General features: G+C 34.5%; 3 protein-coding genes and 1 long non-coding RNA gene across 5 annotated transcripts; 2 read left to right on the forward strand and 2 right to left on the reverse strand.

The window, feature by feature from the left end:
* Window positions 1-174: 174 nt before the first annotated feature.
* Window positions 175-8439, reverse strand: LOC141912715 (protein inscuteable homolog). Of its 2 annotated transcripts, XM_074804076.1 has the most exons (17): window positions 8332-8439; window positions 6436-6637; window positions 6292-6355; window positions 6079-6205; window positions 5945-5997; window positions 5747-5861; window positions 5552-5665; window positions 5354-5479; window positions 5098-5269; window positions 1683-1756; window positions 1560-1610; window positions 1443-1478; window positions 1151-1360; window positions 1038-1061; window positions 764-824; window positions 594-670; window positions 175-517 (listed from the first exon to the last, which is right to left on the reverse strand). In XM_074804076.1, the coding sequence occupies exons 2-17, from the start codon at window positions 6635-6637 to the stop codon at window positions 443-445; spliced, it is 1581 nt and encodes a 526-aa protein (XP_074660177.1). In that variant the 5' UTR covers window positions 8332-8439; the 3' UTR covers window positions 175-442. The 2 variants fall into 2 exon arrangements, with proteins under 2 accessions (XP_074660177.1, XP_074660167.1); XM_074804066.1 differs by lacking the exons at window positions 175-517; window positions 594-670; window positions 764-824; ... (3 more) ...; window positions 1560-1610; window positions 1683-1756 and adding exons at window positions 3477-4240; window positions 4322-4398; window positions 4520-4745; window positions 4841-5016.
* LOC141912725 (uncharacterized) lies at window positions 8437-10178 on the forward strand. The gene is made up of 7 exons (XM_074804089.1): window positions 8437-8584; window positions 8687-8811; window positions 8896-8972; window positions 9048-9091; window positions 9196-9275; window positions 9708-9770; window positions 9854-10178. Exons 1-7 carry the CDS (start codon window positions 8479-8481, stop codon window positions 9956-9958), a joined length of 600 nt encoding a protein of 199 aa, XP_074660190.1. The 5' UTR covers window positions 8437-8478; the 3' UTR covers window positions 9959-10178.
* A 1634-nt stretch (window positions 10179-11812) lies between these two features.
* LOC141914922 (uncharacterized) lies at window positions 11813-16669 on the forward strand. Its single transcript, XR_012620899.1, has 3 exons — window positions 11813-11887; window positions 12079-12166; window positions 16623-16669. It is a non-coding gene; the product is annotated as an uncharacterized LOC141914922 (long non-coding RNA).
* Window positions 11881-17949, reverse strand: LOC141914921 (uncharacterized). The gene is made up of 9 exons (XM_074806261.1): window positions 17346-17949; window positions 17091-17251; window positions 16895-17007; window positions 16570-16684; window positions 16325-16423; window positions 14433-14610; window positions 13814-13953; window positions 13011-13042; window positions 11881-12882 (listed from the first exon to the last, which is right to left on the reverse strand). The coding sequence occupies exons 1-9, from the start codon at window positions 17482-17484 to the stop codon at window positions 12720-12722; spliced, it is 1140 nt and encodes a 379-aa protein (XP_074662362.1). The 5' UTR covers window positions 17485-17949; the 3' UTR covers window positions 11881-12719.
* Window positions 17950-18309: the final 360 nt, after the last annotated feature.

Consider the following 18309-nt stretch of genomic DNA (forward strand, 5'->3'; position numbering starts at 1 on the left):
TCATTTTATAAATTTAATAAGAAAGTGAATTTGTGATATTTCAGCTAATCAAGATCAATCATTGATCGGATATGACTGGTTATAGAGAAAAATTATGATTGAAAATGAAATTTAAATTATATTTCAAATATACAATATTTATTATCAAAATATAAATGGATAAATTACACCAGTCATACATAGCTGTATTACAATTTTTTGTAAAAGATATACATGTACTCTTTTAAATTACTAAATGGAGAATTTCTCTGCATTTATCATAAAGTGATGATTAGAACATGATTTCTCTTTTAAGTATCTGGTATCCAGTATAGAATACAGTTACTACATACGTTGCACATTCTACCAAGATCTGGCTGAACAGGCAAATATTATCTAATCCTATTAACAAACAATAAACAGCTAGCATAGCCACAATCATCACCAGTGTAGGTTAATTAATTCATTCAACATAAAGTTCATAACCATTTTCAATTTCTGAAATCTCTTCTTGAAGTCTTACTTCCCACTTTTTTGGCTAAAATTATATACAAAATTGAATTACATTCACCACACATTTAACTAGTCATCTCCGATAATTTTATTCTATTTACCCGAGCAGGTTTCATTTTTTTTCTTTTGTTTGGATCGTTGCCACCTCTTGCATAATTGCGATGCCGATTGAAGGATTCTGAAATGATATTTTAGTGATAATTACCACACAGCACTAATAATACGTTTATTTGTTATAGAGCAAAAACATCAATCACCAGTAGATACTGACCTCTCATTACTTCTCTAAATTCCGGAGAATGGTAATCCTTGATCCGAGGATGAACAGTTTCCTAAAAACAAATATTGGTTAAAGATTATTGATGTTACAAAATAATAAGAGATTAGAGCAAATTGATACATTATACAATGGAACCACGTTACAACAAACGTCAGGAGGCCTGTTCCTTAAAACCGATTGATTAAATTGTCTCATGTGAGATGAAATTTGCAAGTTTGTTATGACAAGGTTTTGCTGTATACTGTAATGACCAAAATGTACAAACCTCAGTGCCTGAAATATATTCATCCTGAAATAGATTATGAATAAAAACAGTGAGGATTAATTGAAATTATATGTGAATTGTTGACAACTGATAGAATTTTGATTGATACCTACACTCGCCATATCAAAATCAAAACGAGAAATAGCTGATGGCATAAATAAACCGCTATCCTCTTCCTTATGTGGTGTATCCAGCGCTGGACCCGGTGTAACAAATATACCGCTATCTCCTTTGTCATGAGATGTATCCAGGGCTGGAGCTGCTGGCGTTATAAAAATGCCACTGTCCTTAACATTGCCTGGTGTAACAAATATACCACTATCCTTAAATAAGAGGTTAATAACTTGTATACGAGGAGGCTATATAGTTCTTTTTCATAAAGGACTTAGTTTTTCAATGACCTACCTTAGTTTTCGAAGTTGGATTGTCAATTCCATTTTCCTGAAAAAAATTTTTAGACTTGAAAAAATGAAACTATTTTCATTAGACAACAATTCACTTCAATACGGGTACCTAACTGACCTCATCATTATTTCCGAATAGTCCACCAGGTGTCAGCGGAATTTCGCTGCCCTAAAAAACATGGTACACAATTATCATATATATTGAGATTTAGTTGAAGATTAGATTAAAAGAAATACATACCTCAAACTGATGTTTCACTTGGTGAGAATTGATAACATCTCTCCTTTTTGGTGTAGATGTCTTCGTAGGGCTAACTAAAAGACGGAAAGGATGAGTCTAAAAAATCCCTCTTGGGCAGGGGAGAGGGGGATTGAAGGCTGGAGTTGAATGAGTGTTTTATATTTAAACATAATAAACCAAATTAACGAAATTAGGCAACGCAGCAGACATTAAAGCCAGGGGCGGATCCAGACCGTATTAGCCGTATTGCCCAATACGGTCTAGAATTCCCTTCGAAATTTCACCGGCAATATTTTTGATGGCATTATTTCAGCAACCGCTAATTCCGTGTCCGTAATCCGGGCATAATTATAAAATTAATCGGTATATACTGCTGCCGAGAAAGTGAGGAGAGATAATCATATTTGTAAAGCCATCATGATAAATTAAAAAGGGCACTTTCCTTTTGCAAGGGGCACTCATGCTTTAGATGAGGGCACCTTGTCCTTGCCTTTTCAGGGAGGGCTAAAGGGGCACTCATACTTTAGAAGAGGGCACTATACGCGGAAAATGTTGAAGAAAAGGGCACTTTTTTGCCTAATTTTTAAAATTTTAGGGGCACTTTTGGTTTGGAAGATGGCACACGACATAAGGATAAATGTGAAGACGAGGCAATTTTTGCCGATTGTTAACAATGAAGGGGCACTTAGCCGTATTCTGTATAATTGTTAAGGGGCACTTTTAAAGATTATAGGGGCACTAGGCGAAGTTGGCGACAACCATTCTTTCATGGGTTCGCCAGCTTCATTTTTTATCCGCATCTGTTGAAATCTTGTCTCGAATTCGTTTATTCTGGATTGCTCTGCTAGCCTCTAGAAGCACTCTAAAAGCCTTTAAATGGTACCATATTTTCAAAATTTTTCAGACCCCGCTCTAAGGACTTCGCACCTTCGGCGCTCGCATTGACCTGGATACTGGGTGTGCCCTAAGATCAGAAAGGTGCCCTTAAATTTCCTTCCAATACTGTCGACCCATCCCCCTGGATCCGCCCCTGAAAGCCCTTCATGACTTGTCTAAAGAAAAGAAGGCAGGACCCCTCTGACCTTTTATTCATAGGACAGCTGGCCTGTATCTGTATTGGTAGTTGCGAGGGTTGCAGGGTCTTGGCACTTGGCAACAGGTGGAGTGCTGGTTGATTAATATGAGTGCAGGCTGATCATACGCTGAAACTGATTGGCCGTAGATGCCCGTTTGTCTAGGTGGTTTCAGTCCAGGACGGATTTCATGAACAGCGAATTTTGGTATCGCACCGTCTTCCACCTCGGGACGATGAAGGTTTGCAGTTGTTTGAAACCAATACTAGTTGGACAACGTTTTCCGCAGTCTTTTTATATAGGATTTGGTTCATCATGTTCATATGGCCATTTTTCCTGGTTTCGTAACCATCACGAATTGGAAGTCAAATGATTTACCCATTGGTTCGTAGAATTTTCCGTTTCGTAACGACCTTTTTCTTTCATTGGCCATGATGATAATTTAATTATTATCATTTGTAGTAATTACGAATTTATTATCCGTTTTGAACAAAGCGGAGCTCAACGACCTTCAAATTTAATTTCCGGGTTAGTTTCACGCCCCACCGTACACAGTTGAGGGCAGCACATTCCGGTGTAATGCGTACCACAGGTGTTGCGGGCCCGATTGCCGGGAGCATATCAATGACCAACGCCATCGTTTCTAGTAACTTCATGAGAATGTACGTAGCTAACAATCGAAAATCCCATAGAATTGAGGAGCAAAAAATTGAAAGTAACGAATGAAATTTTATTAAGTCCAGAATTCTCACAACCATCATTAATTACAGTGTTTAAAAATATGAAATAAGACTCAATTACCGACAGCAGTATATCACAGTAAAAATATGAATGCCAGAATTTTCAGCTTAAAGCTAGACCAAATTGAAGAATATTGGGTGGAATAATTTGGAATGATGAAGCACCAACTGAAGAATGTAATAATTAAAATCTTTATAAGACAGGATTTGACATGAATGAAATAAAAATAAATCATCTCACTTTTTAGGAAACATTCTATCAAAACTGAACATTCAATTAACAAGGACGGTACACATATATTGCCTTTTACAGAGTTTTCATGTAATACCTATTTATTGCTCAAGTCTTTCTAGTATCTTTTTAAGATTGTAGCCTACAGTATACTCTCTATGGCTTATTTGATAAAACATTTTACAAAAGATCATATAAAATTTTCTTCTATCGATAAGCAGATTAAGTTGGACGGAGCACATAAGCTCATATGTATAATAGAGATGCGTACCTACATATTTGAAGTACAGTTTTATTCAGTATAAAGAACAGAAGAATGTCTCTGGTTGCTTTTTTCCAGTTCCTGAAAATTTTTGCGTATAAAAAACCTCGAAACGTATGTCATACATAACTTTCTTCGAGTCTTGAACATATCAGAAATGAATCCAGTAATTTAGGCCGGATGAGTTGTTGCACATCGACCGGGTTGAAATCTTTTGTGCCACAACTAGCAGATATCTTCCTTAATGCAGCCTATAAAGATAAATGTCAGTTTGATATACACAGCACACACAGAATAAATAGCTAATCAAATACGAACTTATGTAAACATACCAGACATGCAACTAACACAGCATCACTATTGTGTCGTTCATAACTATCTCTACATAACTGAACTAATCGTGTGATACCTGAAATATACACATTATCTGAATTCACTTTATCCGATAATATACCATAGAACTCCTATGAATATACCTACTAGGAGTAGTTGTTTAAATGGCAGTATGTAGATTTAAATTCATGTAGTACCTTGACAAGCAATAATAATTTGAGCATTTTCTTGTAGTCTGCTGAGGCGAGTGAGTGCAATAGCTGATTTCTGTTGTACTCGTTCGCAAGCTGATTTTTCTGTATCTGCCTCATATTTATGAGGGCGCTCCTGTAGAAAATGAAGTAATAGTTCTATTCCATTGTTTTCTGTGATGTCGTGACAACAGGATTCCATAGCGGCCATATTGGTCAACACCGTGACAACCTAAATGTGAAAAGTTGATGGAAAAAATTCATTACTGAAAGCTAAATCTCAATCATACACATATGGTAACTGGTATATGATATCATAAACTATACCTGATCTTTAGAGAATATTGACTCCGCTTTATTGAGTAAACTGGCTTCAATAAGGACACGTGCCGTATGATATTGTAATAAATAATCGCAAGACAAACTATCCATGAATGTTATATTAGCGACAGCAGCAGATCCCAACAGGAAAACTTCAGTTGTTGATGCTTCAACGCACAATACTAAAACGGACATTTCTTACTATTCATTTTTTGTCCAGGATAAATCCATGTACATGTAGCCTATGTACAATCATCACTTACCAGTTAAAGATCGAACCAGATCATCAATATTTTCCAAGAATCCTGAAAGATGTTGATATTGTTCGAGTCCAGGAGATGTTATCTGTGCAATTACTCCAGCTGCCTCTGATCTTATTGTTTCATTCAATGTACTATCATTGAGCAAGTCCGTTAGAAGTTCAACTCCATTTTCCTGATATTTTAAGATATCATTTTTTTTTAAATATAGAAGAAATATATAACAAAACCTTGGAAAATATAAAACAAACAATCTAACCTTTTCTAATTCAGAAATGGCTTCTGGAACACAACATACAGTGGCTAAAGTTCTTAACGCATGTGACCAAGAAGTCATTATAGATTCATTATGACATATATTGAGCAAAGCACGCACTCCACCTTCCTGAAATACACGAACAAGAAACATAACCTAAAATCTCATCAATCATCTCATCCCTATGTTATGTTAACTCACCCTGGCTACAATGAAACACATATGTTCACCATCTATAGCAAGATCGGTTAAATGTATAATACTTGATTTGACAGCTACAGCACTCGACTGACACACTATAGGATCTACTATTGTCTGAAAAAAAGAAATGTAATATACTAATCAAACAATACTCCAGTCAATGATATTCAAATAAGATATCAAGAGAAAATTTACCTGTACTAAATATCCCAGAACATTGTCAACCAGACAACCAAATATTTGCCCAGTAATTGTCAGTTGATCGAGCAATGGTGTTTTCTTTGGTAAAGTGCTATTTATTTCCATAAGCCTGTTGATAAATGAATAATGAATTCTTGCAATGTTAATGCTAACGTCGTTACAATCGAGAATAACATCAGAAATATTACTTACTCAGTAGCAACGTTCTGCAAGCAGTTACAGTTTTCGATCAATTGTTCTTCTTGCTGAATGGAAAACAAAACATATTTCTGTGCGTTTTGCTCAATTGGTTATTTACAGGAGGAAAATCGAAGGGAAGATTTTACCTTCCAAATAACGTGTGGTGCATTAAATGGTATAGCTGTATCACATTCATGAACTAATGAACGCAAGTGGCTTGCAATACGTAGCATTCTACTAGTTACATGTTTCCATCTGTCTTTCTCAATCTTACTATAAAATTCGAAATGCAATCATTTCACAAATTTCAATTTTTGTTTTCAGAAACTACTTTTGTACAATGATTTACAATAATATACCTGAATATCTTAGTAAATTCAGAGCTTACGACGTGAGCTCTGCTTCGTATGACATCAATATGTTCTGAAATACAACAGGAAGAATGCATAAAATCTTCATCATTCAGAAGCCTTATTCATTTCGATAATGAAGAAGTAACGTACCCTTCACAGATTTTGGTATCAGTTGTTTTTTCTTATTGTTTTGATCTTTGGCATGTAGAGATGTAGCACCATTAGTATTAGCAGTTTGGACATTGTTATTTTCGTGAACAGTCAGTGATTTACTCTGAAGGACACTCATACATTCACACTCAGTCATCCATCGCAGGTCAGCCAACCATTGCTGCACTGAATCCATCATCATCTGAAAGATATTTGAAAAAATTACAAACATAAACAAGAAAATTAATTTCAATAAATTATTTGACGCCTGCGAAAAAAATGTAGAATTTCTGCACGCTAGAAAATAAATCGGGAAAACTTTCCCACTTCCCTGAATAACCACATAATTATCATTTCCAAAAAGGTCATTAGTCATTTTTAACACTCTATATCTCGTAATAAGCAATTATGAGTAAAGTAATTCATGTCTGTATTTCATACTCTTTTGAAATAACTATCCAGGATGACATTCAAGAAAGGAAAAATACAAACCCTATAATCATATAGGAACATATTACAGTAATAGTTATATGCCTTACAATCGCAGGTGAATGTACAATTCGAAATTGCTCAGCCATTCAAAATACAGTCATACATATATCAGATTTGTTTTTGATATGTATAATAGCCAGGTAATGGTCTAACTTGTACTGCTTTCATTTTATATCTACATACATAGTACATGTATGTATTAATTGTAGATTTTATGACACTGGCAAATATTTACATATGAACCAACATGTAACCAGCAGTTTGTCCTTAAACAATATCAGTGAAGTTAAGATCACATTACTCATAATAAGTTTAAGTAACAGCACAGCGTGTAATTACCAGAACTTAACAACCTCTGAAAAGTGACACCATTTCAGAAACCTGCCAATGGGTCAAACATTGAAATGGTTTAAGATGTCCATTCACATTATAGGCCTATACATTTAAGGATAGATGTATCTGAATACTAAAGGAAACCTGCATCTAATCTTGAAGAGCTTTTACTTTTTTACACGCAAAAATAATCAATCAACTGCTCATGTCAGCTGAAAATTATTGATAAAACTCTACGCGAAGCCCGAAGCAGCTTAGCTATAGAATTAATTGAATGGGATAAATAGCTCTCCGTCATGGTAACATGGGCGCAGATGCAACAGCATAAAACATAAGTTGTTTAGGAAAACAAACAAAGCGAAATGTTCTCCTGTACTATGTTGGGAAATGACATTATTATGTCGAAATCTGTCATGTACACGTCTATATGAACACTTCCTTGATATCCGCATTGCTTAATTAGGATTCAACAGCCTAAACCAGAATCTGTGTTTATATGGGAAAAATGATTATTTTGACCTTTGAAACTCATTAGGAGTAAAAGTACAAGTACAAACTTGGAGTAATTATCTTAAGGCAAAATATACCAGAGGTAAAAAGCAGTGCTTCCTTTGGTTGAAGCAGGGCCCTTCACTAAAACCACTTTTATACTAGAAGAAGGTACAATATCTGCTTCTTTTATTAAAATGATATTCAACATATAAAACTATAAATTTAGACAATCAAAATATTAAAAGAAACAATGATTTATAGCGAAATTGAGTTTTGCATAACTTTCCATACGCAAAATGGCCTTTTTTATAATCAATAAAAATATCACTGACGAACCATCGTTAACAATTTAATAAAAGTGAGGAAGAATATTGTGTCAAGAATATGTGGCTGAAGCATTTTTAGTTCTTAAAGCTAACCCGACCGGCCCGACCTTATCGAATTGTGTCGCTTTGTTAGAACGTTTTGTTACGATAATTAGTGCGACCAACAAAAGTCACTCCATTCATCACGTATTAGCGTCAACATTTCAATATCACCATTCATAATTAACCTCAGTATTAATTGCGATTCACTTACCGTTATCCCGAGACATCTGTGCGACGATTAAACCTTCATAGCTAGTGTAATCCTCATTTGTAGTGGTGTTCGGTGTTTCCTACCCCTTAAGGAACCCCTAGCGCCGCCTATCGATGGGAAGATTGCCGACCGAAGTAAATAAACAACATGGCTTCCAAGCTGTCAAACTCGTTAAATACTCACGATTTCATCAATGAAAATAACCACATCAGTGATGGAGAAATCATAAGGTTTTCTGTTAAAAGGCTAGATGGTAAAGAGTATTAACTACTTCTTTCTAAATTATTCATAAATGATGGCTTTAAATAGGCGGAATGAGGGAAGAATTTTTGATGTTGGGTTCTCCATTTTGCAGGTGATGACACGGTAGGTCGACCTGATGCGGTATATTGCATCGAAACATCTCCGGAGGAAGAATCATCCACAATTTGTGAAAAGATAAGATGCTTGTGTAACGTTACTGACGACAAAATAATTAGGGTATGCTGATTAATGACTTAATCAAAAGATGACTAAACCTAATCAAAATTAAATGGGCTTTTAGGATTGAATCTCCATTTGCAGGTGAGAAATATCAACGGATCATTGGTACCAATAAATAAACGTTTAATAAACAAAATCCACATTCGAAATGAAAACATGTAAGTGTTAATAGATTTAATATCTGTCAACACATCTTTTCTCATAAATATTCATAATGTGTATGCTTCCTTTAGGAGACCTATGTATACCCTTGAAGTGCTGAACAGATATCAAAATGGTGAGTTTCAATACAACTGAAAATAGATACATTCAAAAGTGATTTAGAATTTGTAGAAGTAGAAATTGGTTAAAGAGCTTGTGGTCTTGTGAACTTTTTTCCAGTAAAACCACATCCAAAGACAACTGAACTGCAAAAATACTGGAACACTTGGAAGTCAAAACTTGAAGACTATCAATCAAGGGTATGCATTCATTAGATCTTCTTTCATTTGGCTTCTGTCATTTCAATTAATGAATTGATGATCAGTATGATTAGAGGCCTTTTTATGAACCAGCAAAATCGAAATAGATTAGCTATTTAGATTATATAGCCGATTAGTGTCAATTAGCATAACCGGGTATGTTGGTTGATAAAAACGCCAGGTAGAAATTATTCAATTATGGCCTACTCAGCAGCGACTTCTACCGAGAACACCATATCGGTTGGATTAGATAATCGGCATACTTGCTCGCCGAGCGAGTATGCTGAGTATGCTAATCGATTATGATAACCAATGTTCATAAAAATGACGGATTATGACATAATCCATGCTCATAAAAACGTTTTGCATACTCGAATATACTAATCGAGTGTTCATAAAAAGGCCTCAATACTAACCATACATTGAATTTAGATGGAGTTACTGGACACTGCTGCTCCTCAACTCAAATATAAACAACAAGACAGAATAATGAAGGTAACATCTGAACTCCTACACAATTTTCATTGTACATGTGCAATTCATCAAAAAGTTGAATAAACTTCATTTTCTTTTCTCAGGAAATAGAAAATATTGAAAATAAACTGGCATTTATCAACAGAAGGATTGAGGAGGCGGAGTGCACTAAATGGACTGGCATGCTTAAAAAATCACCTCTCTGGTGAAATTGATTGATTTCAACGTAGTTTGTGTAGCCAAATTACAAATTTTGTGTCTGAGAATTATTGTGTCGTTCAATTCATCGTCTACGTGTTGTAGGTTCGTGGTCCCTGGTTCCTACTAAACATTCCCAATTTGGGATAAACTGTCACAGAACTAGACAGAAAATAAAAAGATGTATTTATTTGTGCGTTGTGATGATCATAGCCTGTTATTACTTGATGCTCTGAAATAAATCTAATTCATTGTTACTGATTGTTCATTGTTTTTTAATGGGGGCAGTTGGTACGTTTCCTCATATCCTTGCCAGGAGAGGCCTTTATTTCGATTGAAAACTCCAGAGATGGTGAGAAAAACATATTTTCACACAGACCAAATTATTCTTTTATTTCACATCAGTATGTATAGCAAGAACATTGTATCCTAGTGTAATAAAGTGATTAAATATCATGATGTAAAGATGTACACTTACACGGATCAAGAGAGAAAATATTACAAAAGGAAGAAGATTGACGATATCCCCTCCTGAAGTTTGAGCTTATGGTTACCGACTGCATCATGCACATAGAAACTACATCTATCTGAATCTCTTAAGATTTTATACATAACATCACTGAAAAAAATAAATATCTACTTGGATGTGTAATTCCTGTTTAGATTATCAACGACGTACAAAAATAGAATTCAATGACGAACAAGCTTTAGCATGAATTGAACTACATCAAACTATGATACCAGCTTCACCAAAGATGGCATCATTCATGTCAGAATTAAAACCATTTTCAATATCTAATTACATTCTAACAACTATGTTAACCACCAAATCATTTAGTACCAATGCAAAAAACTTCAGAAATTGGAGCACCGAAAAAGATATCATCTATGCTTTGCATCTAACTACGGTAAATTTCGAATAACTAATGCACCTACCTATGCAATTATTTCTAATAGAATAATGCCAATGTTAGAAGGAAGCGCGGGCAGATATTTGTGATTCAAAAATATGTGTAAAGAATAGAAGTATGAAGCATCCAGTAGCAGTTAGCACATAGTCATCGATAAAAGCATGTAAGTATAAAATCAATTTACATCAACTTAGTGTTTAGATCAATTCTTACTAAAAAAAAGTACTTAAGTTGAAGTTGCCAATGTAGTCATAATGTTTGCTTAATTGGCACAAATAACAAGACTAAGTTACAACACTTCAAGAATTATAGAATGGGTAGAGACAGTCATTAAATTTCGACCTAGAGTTTAAAGATTGCGGACAACTCTGTGTCTGTATATATGAATCTAAGTAATAGTCACAATATATATATATTCATAACTGGCGCCTGAAACAATTCTGCGCTAATATTTTACTCCATATTTATCTTGATCATACTATTTACAGATTTATGACAAAATCCCTTCACCTGAGTTACTGAGAACCGTTTCTCTTAAAATCAACATAAAATCAATACTTTATGAATACGAAATTGATAAATTAACGTACTTCATTAAGACTGGATAAAATTTGTTTTCAATACCTAATTCAACTATCACTAATGAGAAACTGGTCCTTGGCAATTATCTAATCAACTCTTAAGTAGTTTAAACGCAATAAACTGAGATTCTCCACGAGTCAAATGAATATAGAATTGTATGAAGCTCAATCAACAAACTAACTATTGGTACAACTACTAGTACAACTAGTACCGATCATAAATACTATAAATAACTATTGAATCACATGTGAATTTTGCCAAAGATTTCGTTGCGATTAAGGTGCAAACATTTTCACCAGTAGGACGGACTCCTAAAGACTGAGATAATGTATTGACTATTCCACATACAAGTATGTGTGTGGTGTGTGGTGTGTGTGTGTGTATGTGCATACTAGAAGCTTGAATCAGCTACTCTGGACCAGAATTATTGAGATAAATATAGCTAGAGTAAGTTTACGAATAATCTGTACAACTCATGATACAAAATTCATCTTACTTTACATCATAAAATAAAATATGTAATATAGATATAGATATATTTATATTTACAGCTATGTATTATTTCTAGATGTAATATCACAGGACTATATAATAATACGCACCAAAAATACCTACAAATTGATTTTTTCAATTCACAGGCAGATCATCAATAGGAAATCTATGTTAACAATTTTCACCGAAAGTATTTCCAGGAAAAGAACTTGTATGTAATGCCCCAACTAGAAGGTAACCGAATACGCAATAAATTACTATAGTCTATGAAGATACGTAGAGCTGTTTAAGTGTTCTAAGAATTATGATATTTCATCTTTTAGCATTCTAACATGCAAACATTCTAATCTGCAATGTGATGGAATGATCTTCAGGTACCAGTACCGATATGAATATGTTATTCTCAGCTGTAGCATCGATATTTAAAACAGTAAAAAAAATAACATTTGAAACACACTCACGGCACATACAGCAGTACATAGACAACATTAAGAGATAATAAAAAAGATTTATGGACAAGGTATTTGCAGGTAAAGGAAATGAATCCGCAAGAAAACAGATTCCAGGAATCTTCACCTATCTTTACACTAGACAAGTCACCCCTGTAGAAATTATGTCTACGAAGAAACAGATTTCAGCACCATAAAATCTCTACAGAATTTACTATTTCATACATAACTACAAATAGTTTATATATCATAATGCGCGTTGTGAAAAATGTGTCATTTGATATTACAGCAATTCAGAAACGTTTGCAAGGTATTCATCAATCATCTGTGATCATTCACTAAAGATCTAATAAATCCTCCAACGATTTCTGTCTCGAGAACTCTTCCCTGCTTTTTGATCCGTCGAGGAACTGATGAACGCCATCATCGATATCGTCCGTCGTTAAATTTGTTCCGAAATAGAAAGGATTTTGAGACTCTATTTGAGGCTTTGGTTGTGAACTGAAAATAACAAAGATACACGTTATAAGCCAATCTCTAAATATGCTGTTGACTTAACTTAAAGCGAAATATGAGAATTCTTGTCAATTCATTTATTCAGTTGGATTTGTTTCATTGATCACACTTACCTAACTGGGCCAAAATCATTATCATCGAAACTCTGAAGAGGAAAAAAGTGAAAAATATTTTGAAATCAATGAGCATTCATGAAATCAATTCAGGCTAAAATATTGTAAAAAATGTCAATCTGTTTTTCATCTGTGCCCGTGAGTCTTGTAGAAATATGATTGAATATACATATTCTACAGGGATATTACACGGTAGTGATATTTCTATTAGCACTAATTAAACATTGACTAATATCAGACCAACTAAAATGTCAAAGTATGAAATCATGTGCTTGATTACCTCACTGACCAACAGGGTGTTATTATAGGAAGTACAATGTAATCATATTATGGGAATCAAAATCTAAACTAACTTCAGTTATAACACGACACAACAAATTTTGATCAGAAATAGTGTCTGCAGAAGATTACTAATCCAGACCAATCAACATTTCTCCCTAGGTATAATTCATTATATAAGAATTGTAAAGGATAAGCCTTATACATACAGAAACTTCCAATCAATTAATTTTCAAGTAAGTTTAATATGATAGGATCAAACAACACCAGCTGAACCCAATTAATTCCATGTTTCCATGAAAACTTATGTTTTAAAGTCCCGACTAATGGCTCATGAACTACAATATACTGGTCTAGAGTTTTATATAAGATGTAATTTCATTGATATGCAATGTTTGTTATGTCTGAGAGCAGCTGTTTTGCTTATAGTCTCCTGTTTATGTAACCATTCATACAATTTCTACCACCGACAGAAATGTGCCCATACTCACGTAGTCACTGAGTTCTATAAATGCACTACTTACCACCCAATTTTGTCTACAATTAGTCGTATTTGTAGTAGTAGAAGTGGTCGTTGTTGTCTTATAACCGTTTTGATGATTATTTCTAGGTGATGTTAAAACTGGAATTGGTTGTATTAGTTGTGTGACGGCTGTTGAATTTCCTACAAATCAAAAGTCGCAAGTTGAAACTTTTCACAACCGATCAGTAGAAACAATAGATGCAGTCAACCTCCTGGACAATCCATATAAACAGATCGGTAGCAATGTTTAAATTTCTTGGTCTAATTCATACTGGATAATCGGTTTTATTATTCTGTAGCAAAATATGCAGTCCTGTTGACTTGTTCAATTTCTATGTAATGGCTGTTAGGACATACATTTTTAGTGAAAAAATAGAGTATGCACACCAGTTTCTTTGACCTCTGCCATTTGAAGACGGTACCTGGTTTGGAATAGTGAGATTTTAAGTTGTTTTTAAGTAGGCCTAGTAAACCCGATATCATTACAGGCTTTTAAATCATCATAGAACTACCTAGTATTTGTTACCGGTACGTCCCTTAATCATACGCTAAAAACTCAGTCCCGAGTGATACAGAATAAACCGAGGTTGACTGCGTATTTATGATGATCAGTCTCTTACCGTGATTACCATTAGGAGCTGGTATTCGCATAGGGGGTTCACTCGGGCCAGAATTAAAACTCATTAATGGTGGAGGTAATTCACTATTGATATCTAACGTGGTTGTATTTTTGGACGGTTTCGGCTCAAACAAGTCGTTATCGGCGGAATGGTTGCCTTGTAGTCCACTGAATCTTCTCTATGAAAATGAAAAAAAATATACAGAAATTGCGATGTAGTGGATTAATTACTCGAGGCCACTGGGTATTTATTGAAATGTGCAATTAATAGTACCCGGTAGTATGAATACATTTTAAACTCATGAATTAACTAAGCGGATATTATGAAGCGACGCATGCTAACACACATAGTAGGTATGCCACAGTGTTAATAACACACTTCACTGACTCATTGTTCATACTATAGGTACCCGGTAATTACTCGTACCTATAGCTATTGCCCTTAATGATAAATAACTGTCAGCAGTATTTCAGCTCGATAAAAAATCAGAAAAGATTCTCCACCGCATACCCCAGTGACAGGGTGTGTAACAGCAGCTATAGTTAAATAGTATTATTTATTACTACACACGAGGGCAGACGTAGTTAGTATCTGGTGATATCAGATCTGCTGATATTTATCAAGGCACTCACAGATACCGGTACGTGCGCACAACACAGTTGATAAATTGTCTCACGTAAAACCATCATTTAAAAGATGTCACGCAGAAATAAATTGTTTTCCAAATATAAAACCGTATTCGGTGTCTTTATCAGGTAAATCACGACTACATGTTGTCACCATGGCAACACGCGTAGGAAAATGATTACGAGAAAAGAGGTGACAGGAAAAACGATGTAGACGCATTTTATTTATTATCTAACTAATTTATGCGTTGCACCTGGATACACTTGTTGAAAGCTCAATTTTTAAATTTTATGCTTTGCCCATGGACTAGCACTACCAGTAAATGCATGAATTGATTTCGGCATTGACTGAATCCCAGTATCCCGAGGAAGCTAGGTTTTTCTCAGGATACTAAATCTTCTTGAAATAAAAAATATCCCGACAGGATACAAGGAACTTCTGATTACATCATTTTGAGTCAGGGTTTATAGTATTTCATTTTTTAAGACCGCAGCTCTCGTTCTAATCCACAACTTAAATCCACAAAATTACACATAATTGTCCAAAAAATAATTTAGGATACAAAAAGTCAAAATTAAGAAAAAAAAATAAAAAGTCTTCATCAGTCTTTTTTATAGACTGGAGAAGAGTCGCAGCAACCACCGAAATATTTCTAATATTTTCAGTCTTTCAACAATTTCTAATTTATCTTTAATTTTAATTTATTGTTTCATCATGGATATTGAGATCTTACTGATTCAGGATTTTCTATAATCTCGAGAAAATACTAGGATTGTATAAATCGAGCCTTGAAATGATATTTGAATGAAAGCTGGTTGTCTCCAAAGTTAGGATAGTTAGTTCAGTCAACAAAATCCAAATGAATATATCAATAATCAATGTAACAGATGGTATTGTGAAGATTTACAAACAAGGATATCCCCTAAACTTAGAATTCAATGGAACCTATGTTTACTATTAGAACCAGGCGGTATCACAAGAAACAAACATTATGCCAGAAGTGCCCTAAATTTTTTATTCAATAAACCCGATATTGATATCAAACTGTTTACATCCGGGGTTGGTCACTTCTAATTCAAAAACCTGGATAGAAATAGCTCATGTTCTAAATCTACAATCAGTAAACAGTGGTAAGTATTTACCCAGATACTTTAAAGTACATGAATGAACATATGTACATTGCTTTTGTTCAATGATAAAATTGATAATAAAATTCCTCATATCCGAATCAACTATTTCCATTCACAGTTAAATGAAATGCTTACCTTTTCTGAATGTTGTGAGTCTTTTATCCCTTTATTTTCTTCCCATTTTTCATAAGCCAACTGAAACGCTTGGGCCACACTTAAGGTCACTGCTTGAGCCTAAAATATTGATTTAACATATACTGATTATTTAATAGAAGAAATGAGTCATCAAATTCTTAATTAGCATTCGAGCAGTAATTTGTGCAAATTAAGCACCATATTTGCATAAGCTATAGTAACGCATGTCTGGATTGAATACCTACCATTTTCTTCTTCGCACATAAGTAGGCACTACATTCCATTGTTTCATTTTCAGTGTTTCTGGCGATGAAGGCAAATACTTTCTCATGACAACTATCAGCAGTACAGAACCGTATCCTGGAATAGAAATAAACAGCATAAACCTTAACTATCATTACACTTTATTCTTTATGTAAAGCGCTGAGTTTTATTTCAATCACTTCAGCGATAAAAGAAAATAAATCATTACTATTATTATAGTATAATCTATATCTCACTGCAAATCGGATGATGCAGCATAAATAGGAAACTGTTGCAGCATAAATAGGAAACTGTTTGAATGATTACCTATCCACGGTCAATTCCCTAATTAGTTGATTACTGACGAGATCAAACATCTTTATTCCCGACGGCGAAACGTAGAGCGACACTTTCTGTAATTTAGCCCCGCGATTTCTTGCCTAACAAAAGAAGACGTACGAATATGAGAAATACACATATTACACTGAATATGAATAAATTCTTACACAACCGAGTTACTTACCATAGTAACAACACGTTTAACAGCTTCAGAACTGATTCCTTCACCATAACTCTGCCCGTCATCATTCAACTCTTCAACTAACGTCGAGCCGAGAAATTTCAAATAAAAAGTTACTCCATCAGCTACCGGTTCTTTATTTACCCCCCAGCCTTCTCCTAGTTCTGAAATAGAGACAAAAACATCGATCTAATTTTCAAGAAATGGAAAATTATACACAACAGACAAAAAGCTCACATCATTAAGCGGAAAACTTACTTTTATGTCTCCCGCGTAAAAATGGTATTTTAGGAAATATAGATCCGTGATGTCTATGATGATCATTACCACTACCGGATGAAGACATCTGTTTCATTGATGTTGGTTTTCCTTTCACCGCTCTTATAATAGCAGCCATGATTTAAATTGTTTCTCGTTTTTAAAAACAAACACCTTTTTGTAGGGTTGTGTAAAATAGCACAGCTTCACAGGTAAAGACAACGATTCTTTATCAATAAATCTATTCAATTAATTCCAATTAGAATATTGTAATATTTCACAATTACTGAACACAGATGTAAATCGGATTCTATTTATTCACTGTTCCACTTCAACGATACTCCAACAATGACTAATAATGAACATCCGTTCAATTACATGTCAAAAATTTGCACACCGAACCCGGAAATAAATTTTCAATCCTTTTTTGAAGCATTCAGATACAGCAAGCAGGTATTTCCTCTACGATCAACTAAAGTTAATAACACAACGGAATTATACGTACGTTCACCTCGTTACCTATAACGCGCGACAACTATTTTAAACATATAATCGCGTTATCACTCCATAATTCTGAACGTAAATTAAGAACTAACCCTGGACAGTGGGGTTGACCAACGAGGGCACCACTAGACGGTTCAAATTTGGCATACCATAACTTCTAGCTAAATCACGGCCCCGGCTCGACCAGAAAACACGGGCCAGGCTTAAAAACGCCATCCGGGGACAAGACTGACTCACTCAAGTGCATTAACCGGGATTATTCGTTTTTCGGCGCAGGGCCACTTGTAGTGTTGTGGTGAAGCATTGCTTTGATAAAGATATAAATGGAGAATAAATACATTTTTTGTCAAAATACTGGTTCTAATATCAGATCTCCACTGGTTAAAAGAATACTTTTGGAAAAACTGAAGATTTAAAAGTTTCTTATGTAAACCATTTTTATTTTCACTTAATCTTACGT

Source organism: Tubulanus polymorphus, chromosome 1 (assembly GCF_964204645.1).
Source record: "Tubulanus polymorphus chromosome 1, tnTubPoly1.2, whole genome shotgun sequence".
Taxonomy (NCBI): Eukaryota; Metazoa; Nemertea; class Palaeonemertea; order Tubulaniformes; family Tubulanidae; genus Tubulanus; species Tubulanus polymorphus.